This window comes from Mizuhopecten yessoensis, unplaced genomic scaffold, assembly GCF_002113885.1.
Source record: "Mizuhopecten yessoensis strain PY_sf001 unplaced genomic scaffold, ASM211388v2 scaffold3949, whole genome shotgun sequence".
Taxonomy (NCBI): domain Eukaryota; kingdom Metazoa; phylum Mollusca; class Bivalvia; order Pectinida; family Pectinidae; genus Mizuhopecten; species Mizuhopecten yessoensis.
In genome coordinates, this window is record NW_018405300.1 from 892,738 (window position 1) to 901,695 (window position 8,958).

General features: G+C 35.3%; 2 protein-coding genes across 2 annotated transcripts in view; one reads left to right on the plus strand and one right to left on the minus strand.

The window, feature by feature from the left end:
• The window catches only part of LOC110448226 (short-chain dehydrogenase/reductase family 42E member 1-like), a 187,503-nt gene extending 179,279 nt beyond the window's left edge, over window positions 1-8,224 (minus strand). Inside the window, exons 1-3 of the mRNA XM_021494369.1 lie at window positions 8,118-8,224; window positions 4,689-4,860; window positions 1,535-1,630 (exon numbers count right to left, since the gene is read on the minus strand). Of these exons, the coding sequence (XP_021350044.1) occupies window positions 1,535-1,630; window positions 4,689-4,847 (255 nt within the window). The 5' untranslated portion in view covers window positions 4,848-4,860; window positions 8,118-8,224. The remainder of the gene's footprint in view (window positions 1-1,534; window positions 1,631-4,688; window positions 4,861-8,117) is intronic.
• Window positions 8,225-8,391: 167 nt separating this feature from the next.
• Window positions 8,392-8,958, plus strand: part of LOC110448211 (sperm-tail PG-rich repeat-containing protein 2-like) — a 79,451-nt gene continuing 78,884 nt past the window's right edge. The window contains exon 1 of the mRNA XM_021494339.1: window positions 8,392-8,526. The gene's annotated coding sequence lies outside the window, so the exon portion shown is untranslated. The remainder of the gene's footprint in view (window positions 8,527-8,958) is intronic.

Sequence of the window (8,958 nt, forward strand, 5' to 3'; positions counted from 1 at the left end):
GGCTGTTTTGGTGAGAGGTGCATATGCTAGCCCCCGTAGCACCTGACCAGTGACCACCCTATTCATGTTCACGAATGACTATTTTTTACATTTCACATTTATGACCTATAGCAGTAATCACTGTTCATATTAACTCAGCTCTCAACAATGGTTTCATTAGAGAAGCAATGCTTACGTGAATCGGACATAGATTCTATGGTGATAATCTCTGATCGAGCATTCCCAATCCTCGGAAGAATCAATAAGCTCTCCACACTAATCAAATTTCAAAAAAGGTAAGACGTTAAGGTATTTATAACTTGGTGACAATTTAATTGTTTCTTTTCCAGAAGGTTCATAATCCAGTGACACAAATGAACGTTGAGAATAGTGTTTATCACATGGTCCTTTATCAACCCACGCTACATATAGAACGTCAGAAATCAACCCACGCTACATAAAGAACGTCAGAAATCAACCCACGCTCCATATAGAACGTCAGAAATCAACCCACGCTATATATAGAACGTCAGAAATCATCCCACGCTCCATATAGAACGTCAGAAATCAACCCACGCTCCATATAGAACGTCAGAAATCAACCCACGCTATATATAGAGCGTCAGAAATCAACCCACGCTACATATAGAACATCAGAAATCAACCCACGCTCCATATAGAACATCAGAAATCAACCCACGCTACACATAGAACATCAGAAATCATCCCACGCTACATATAGAATGTCAGAAATCAACCCACACTACATATAGAACGTCAGAAATCAACCCACACTACATATAGAGCATCAGAAATCAACCCACGCTACATATAGAACGTCAGAAATCAACCCACGCTACATATAGAACGTCAGAAATCAACCCACGCTACATATAGAACATCAGAAAAGGATTATTGTAATGCATGATTTAGAAATACAAATGTATTATCCAGTAACCACAGCAGAATATGTGTGCACCCAAATTCGAAGTCATTTTATTTTCAATGCCTCCACTGGGTAAAACCTGGCACCTCTGGTGAGCTAAAGAGAAATTGTCCCTAGCCAAGTCAGCAGCTAGTATTTTACCAGGGTGACATTTGTTTGGTACTCCCTGATCACCTGCACAACTCAGTTGACATCATTATTTAATTTCCCTCATTTTATTAGGATGTCACTAGCATTATATGATGCTCTTGACTTTACATGGCTTCATTGTGATGTCATCTTTATGACTGCACCAGATATAACTTTCTGTGTCCCTATTTTGATGTCATTATCACTACCAAATGATGTCTAATTTTTGCGTCATCATCATGACAAACAATCTGGGAAACATCCCTCCTGAAAAAAATAATCTTCCTTTGGTTTTTTTCTCATGTGTATGTGATCCTTTTAGGAAAAATATCATCGAATTAGTAATGGAAGTGGGTTGATATATCAAATGTTTACAATTGTCCAGGGGCACTCATGGATGTTTGTGTCTCTATAGTGATGTCCCAATAATTACAAGGTGAATCTTCACAAAAGGACAGACTTATGTATGAAGTGACTTACCTGTTCCCTGCCTGACATGCCATATGATGCCATGTGGTACACACAGTCTACACCCAGAAATGCTCTCTCTAGTTCATCAGGATTAGTGATGCTGGCCTACAAACAAATATACAACCCAGTTAAAAACTGTCTCACTGAGGCTGTCTTAAGTACTGTCTTACCAATGTTGTCCAAAATATAAAATCAAACTGATATTGTCACAGATGATGTTTTACATGTCTTACTGATAATGTTGAAGTCCCAGACGATGTCTTACTTATGTTGTCCTAGAAAATGTCTTACTTATGTTGTCCTAGAAAATGTCCTACTGATGTTGTCCTAGATACTGCATACTGAAGTTGTCCCAGATGATGTCTTATTGATGTTGTCCTTGAAACTGTCATACTAATGTTGTCCTATAAACTATCATACTGAGATTGTCCCAGATGATGGCTTATTGATGTTGTCCTTGAAATAGGCATACTCATGTTGTTCTAGATACCGCCATACTGAGGGTGTCCCAGATGATGTCTTATTGATGTTGTCCTTGAAACTGTCATACTCATGTTGTTCTAGATACCGCCATACTGAGGTTGTCCCAGATGATGTCTTATTGATGTTGTCCTTAAAACTGTCATACTCATGTTGTTCTAGATACTGTCATACTGAGGTTGTCCCAGATGATGTCTTATTGATGTTGTCCCAGAAACTGTCATACTAATGTTGTTCTAAATACTGTCATACTGAGGTTGTCCAAGATGATGTCTTATTGATGTTGTCCCAGAAACTGTCATACTAATGTTGTTCTAGATACTGTCATACTGAGGTTGTCCCAGATGATGTCTTATTGATGTTGTCCTTGCAACTGTCATACTAATGTTGTCCTATAAACTATCATACTGAGGTTGTCCCAGATGATGTCTTACTGCTGTATATTGTTCTAGAAAATGTCTTACTAATGTTGTCCTATAAACTATCATACTGAGGTTGTCCCAGATCAGATGATGTCTTATTGATGTTGTCCTAGAAAATGTCTTACTGAGGTTGTCCTTGATACTAACTCACTAACTTTGTTCTAGAACGTGTCTTACTTATGCTGTCCGAGATACTGTCCTAATGATGTTGTGTTAATATAAATGGATCTTGAACTTTGCTATCTCTAACAGCATCTTGACCGATGTAATGGTACCTTGACCACTGTAACTGTACCCTGCCCACAGGCATTCACTCACTGTTACTTGTCTGGTAAGCAAGCCCGACAGGAAGTCAGATAAAAACATCTTCCTCTAGGATAAAACACAGAATCAATTAATTGATGCTAAAAACTGGCGATCAATTCCACATAAAGCAATCACTGTTGATGATAAAATCAACATCAGACATTTGTTACTTCAGCCGATATACGATATACGAAGAGCCACGATAGTGACATTTACATTACATAAGGTTATGTCTTTGTATCGATATTTCTCACTTCTATATGGAATTATTTTACTTTCACATGGTGCGTCTTAGATTGATAACCCTACAGTTTATTGGTTCTGAAAGCTTTATTGATATTTCTCCATCTGCTTTTATATTTTTGTGTGTTTTATTGATATTTGGCGGTTTTGTATTTTGTGTATTTCCACCTTGATTTTGCTACATCAACACGTCATGTATCGCAGGGACAGTAATGTAATAAACTAGAGAAACCTACACAATTACATTTATACCCAGCATCAGTGAACGATGAAATAATCAATCACAGCATTCTAAATCAGAGAATTTTGTAGACATTAAAATACTCTCTATTTAACTCAAGCATAGTAATTAACATTATATTGTCTATACTGACATCTGAAAATTACATTTCCCTTCCTATACTGACATCTGCACATTACATTTCCCTTCCTATACTGACATTTGAACATTACATTTCCCTTCCTATACTGCCATCTGAACATAACATTTCCCTTCCTATACTGACATCTGAACATTACATTGCCCTTCAAAGTTCATATACTGACATCTAAACATTACATTTCCTTTCCTATACTGACATCTGCACATTACATTTCCCTTCCTATACTGACATCTGCACATTACATTTCCCTCGCTATACTGACATCTAAACATTATATTACCCTTCCTATACTGACATCTTCACATAACATTTCCCTTCCTATACTGACATCTTCACATTACATTTCCCTTTCTATATTGACATCTGAACATTACATTTCTCTTCCTATACTGACCTCTGATCATTATTTCCCTTCCTATACTGATATCTGAACATTACATTTCCCTTCCTATACTGACATATGAACATTACATTTCCCTTTCTATATTGACATCTGAACATTACATTTCCCTTCCTATACTGACCTCTGATCATTATTTCCCTTCCTATACTGACATATGAACAATACATTGACATCCTAACAGTTGATTTCCTGTCAACACTGACATCTAAACATTTGCTTTCCTTTTTATCAGGTAACAGTAAGAAGATGCTGTAAGATGTAACTTGGTAAGCTGTATACAGTGCCCTTGTCAACAGTACCAGGTATCTGTGTCATAGCTTTGTACATACTCATCAAAGGTAAGCAAACATTTTTTATATCATTGATCAGGTGACAGGTTAAACTTATGTTTACCGGTAGTTTTACTAAAAGGAAAAGGATTACTAAAAAAAAAAAAACATGTGAAATTATCATTTCTGTAAATCACAAAATTTTCCAAATATAATGAAAGTGTGTTTTCAACGAAAACTTCAACAACAAGGTCACGAATCAAAAAGATGAGTCCTACGTATATTTCTCTAACATGTGACTGTGATACATCTATACAGTGTAGATTTGTGTACAATATATGCATGTATTCATTCAATGAATATATTGAATGTAACAAACCTTGTTTCTGATGTGTTGTTTGAGATCCCCAAATGCTGCTACTCATAAATCAATGCAAGAATATTATATTTCCCAACCTTTTTTTATCAGATTAAAAAAAGACATGTAAAGGAAGTAACAGAGTACATATCATACTAGTCATCGAAACGTCACACACAATCAGTTCAATGGTTGTGCTATATGAACTTCTTTACCAAACAAGACATTTAAAGGTAACTTATCATATTCAGATGAAATACTGATTAAAATATACCTCTCTTTATTAACAAAGTGGTTACCTTAACAAAGGCCATGCCCTCCATCAGTGTCCATTTTGGTTCCCTGAGGTCCAAGAGAATGACTTGGTGGCCCCGACCAATCAGCTGCTTGCCTAGGGTATAGCCCGGGTACCCCCCACCTCCTGTTATCAGGTGCACCTCCAATTTACTTTTTCTCATTCTGTTTACTCACCTGTATATATCACAGAAAAATCAAAATGAATATGTAAGCATGAACAATAAATAATTCTACCACATCTTTGATATAATGACACTTTTCATTGGTTACTCACCACATATTGCTGGATGATGATACATGCACATGTATTATTTTCTAATAAACCCTGCATAAGCAATAATGGACCAAAATGTCCCTGTATTGGGAATGTAAACAAAGAAGCTGTGGGACTGGATTCCTTCGTCGTGTGAGAGTATATACGTATACACACATATAAACTTCATTTATTTTACAACAATTATGAAACAAGCTATTACTTATATTATATCACTCTTGTTGGGCCGGATGTAAGCGCTGGGGGTCTTAATGTAAGAGAAAACCAGAGTACCCGGAGAAAATTCACTTGGTCAGGCAGGTGAACCCATACCTTTTCACGTCCCGTCATGGAATTAAACCCTGGCCACCTTTGTGAAAGGAGAGTGTGATATCCAGTGCACCACCCGACCACCGACCTTTATTTATATACATTTGGTTGATCTAAAAAATGTATGTTTTTATTCTACATTTGTATATATATTTAAGATTTGCTAACAATCAAACAAAATAATTTCTGTTTTACCTGCAGATCCACTTAAAACTTGTCAAGGATGTTTCACAAAACTTACCATTAAGTTGGTTTGAAGTGTAGTGTTTGCAAGTCTATCAAGTATTTATAAAGGTTTCATTTAAAATAAATGGTGTAACATCTGGTATGAAATAAGACATCAATGTTTATTGTTACCGAATTGAGAAACTAAATGGCAACTGTAAATAAAGTTTATGGAATTTTTCAGAAACAAGATTTCAGACAGTGTCTTTCGTTCACAAGGCATATGACTTCATTCAATTAGCTCAGGGTGAAGGGTCATGCTGAGGCAGCAGACATGATGCATTGTCTTCTATTGTTGTAACAAATCATAAATATGAGGCATACATTATTCTTTCTAAATACATCCAAGTTAAACAGTCAAAATAGTAAAATTGCCCACACCATCAGAAATGATACAAAATTTACAGCTTGTTGCGAATCGAAAACAAAGGCATCACATAACAATTTTTGTAAACACAAAAGAACAGTCTAATTTAAATAATTGGATAATCTAGCTAGGTCACCTTGAATTGCATAATATAAATGTATGGGCACTAAGATAGACCTGAAAAGATATTGCATTACAACAGAATAGATATAATCAACATATGTTTGTATATTGTGGTGGTACATTGTATACTGTATATATAACTCAGGATTGTAAAATGTTGGAAAAATATCCACTCAGGTTGAATTCTTCATGAATTATTTCTCCAACATTTTCTCACTTTCATTATATACATGTACACGCACATACAGTATGTTGATTGTTTTAAATAAATATTGATGTCTTTTTTAAATAGAAAAAACATAACAACATCTCTTATAATGTGAGTGAAACTCTCTGATGGGAATGGAACTAAAAACAGTTAAACATGCAGTTTAATAATAAAACAAGATGGTAGTTTCAAATCGGCATGTTCTCAAAAGATTCGGCCGCATTTAATTTAATGTGATTTTCTCATGTGTTACAACGATTACTCTATAAGGTTAGTAATCTGCCCGAATATCAACCGAATATCAAAGCCTAGCTAATTTACTAGCAGTTCCCAGCTTCTGCTGTCTCTGTATTATACTGATTGTCAAGATACACAGCTTGTAGTTGTAATGATTTCATATGTTAGCATAAATATAAATCAATGTGAATGTGAGTATTTTGTCGTCGGAATCAGATTTATGTTCAGAAATGCACTGTAAACATGTGCCAGCCACACCATTATCAGGTCAGCATCATAATCAAGTTGCTGAAGATAAAGGCAGTGATGCTGAGTTCATTGCCACAAGCATGACAATTGTCAATAGAAACAGAATACTGGGTACTCTTTAAACATTTATTTTTTATATATTATTTGAAGGATAATCAATATATATATATAGCACAATGTCAATAGAACCATGATGCCCATCCGACCTGTATCGCTTACCTGCTTTGTTATTTTTTTGTTATTTAAACTAGACAAGAAGTTGAAGTTTTCGCTAACTTGAGACATTTGGTTAAAACTGATCTTTTAGAACTAACATATAATGATGTAAATCATGATTCAATTCCAACTGAACTCTGAAAAATTATCTATCTTATCATAACCAGAATTATACAAAGTATGATGTTGCTTTCATGTGTATAACACTTTTTAATACTCAGACTGTTTAGTTGCTTCTGAAGTATGATAGTGGTTTCCTATGAAGCAATCGTAGCACACTCTGTTTTTTTTAAGTTACTATCCTCTACAGGAACTGTAGCCTATTGTTATTTCTGAAGTTAGTGTCCTCTGGAGAAAATATGCTCTTAAATGTATTTCTGAAGTAAGCATCATCTTAAGCACCTACAAGCCTACTCTTATTTTTGAAGTAAACGTCCTCTAAAGAAAATATATATATATAGCATACTCTTAAATGTATGCAAAATCTGGACCAATAGTAGAGGCACTTGCATGGTATTAGTTATATCCCATTAAAGGATTGATACACACACACACAAACAACCATATGTATCATAGCTAGCTTGTTTAAATGTGTAACTGAATGATTGACAGTATTATGTTTTCAGTCTAAATGTAACCTTATGAAATCTCAGAATTTCTAATAGCTTCATCTTCACAGGCCATTGATTTCAACAATGTATGCAGGAGCTGGAGTAGGGCACAAGAATTCCAAACCCTTACCCAGATCGTAAGATGTCAATAATATTGACTTTCTTTATGTTTTACCAGCTGATAAACACATATAGTGTTGATCAATCAGGTCACCTTGAATATTGAAATTGTAAAACGGTCTTTGACCAAAATGGAACTCAGTTTGTATAAGAAAACTGAACAGTAAGCTAAAGGATGTCAATACATTTTGTATTCAAATGCTGTTTAAATGATCAATTTCTTTATCAACACTTGAGTACAATAAAAGGCTTACCTGCAAAAAATACTACACACAAACACAAACCATGTGTTACTTATTTTACTACAGGAAAGTGAAAGTACGGGTGAATACCATTCAATTACGATACCGTCTTGAAAAGTCAAGGGAGTTCCCAGTCAGATCACTACTGCCAGTACTGGACATGGAGACACGTGATGCTTAACATCTACAAGTTAATCACCATCATGTACCAGAAAACCTACTTACAACGTTAGAATATGCATATACAAACCTTTCTACCCTTTGAAAGTGTAATATAGGCGTAGCTCTTGTTGTGTAATGTAAAATGTAAACAAACCGCCGCAGACCAAGGTTTGACAGGAAGTCGCATGTGCTACCATAAAGTTAAACGACATCAATACTGTTTTACCTCTGTGTCATACTGATTGATTTCAATATAACACGCAAACACCGATACAATTCTTCTGTATATACATACATTAACCCGATACAAAATCAGCAATGAATAATGTAAGTAATGTCTAGCTATTACGACAACGCGTTGTCGTAAAGAAGTCGATACACTGGCGGCCATATTGTACCATAGCAACAGAAGTAAATGGAAGGACAGTGATAGTTTTATCATTGTTTTTATCCAGGATAATTCAACTATAGAGAAGGATATATGCATGGCAGTACAGGTATGTATATTTTCTAAATATTTAAACAAATGAAGCTGTTTTTGATGTTACTATTCGGGAATAAGACAACAAAATTTAAATAGGGGTCCTCCCAGTCAGCAAAATAACATTGCAGCACTGCAAATTTCACTTCTGTTTTGGCACATTTAACCAGCTGTAGCTTAATATGTTTTACGGCACGGCCGTTAGTGAGGGCGGAGCCAGGTTGTACTGTAAATGTATCGGAATATCGGTACTGTACTCTTTCAAGCATTGAGTGATGTGTTGAATGACTAAATCAGATCTACATGTATAGCTATACAGTGTATATTACAGTTAAGTTTCCTTTCTTGATTTCTTTTTGGCTGACAAGATGTTTGATATCTTGAAGTTTTCCGCCTAGGCGTATGATGACATGACATTAATGTGAGAATGCGAAAGGTTCATTAGACT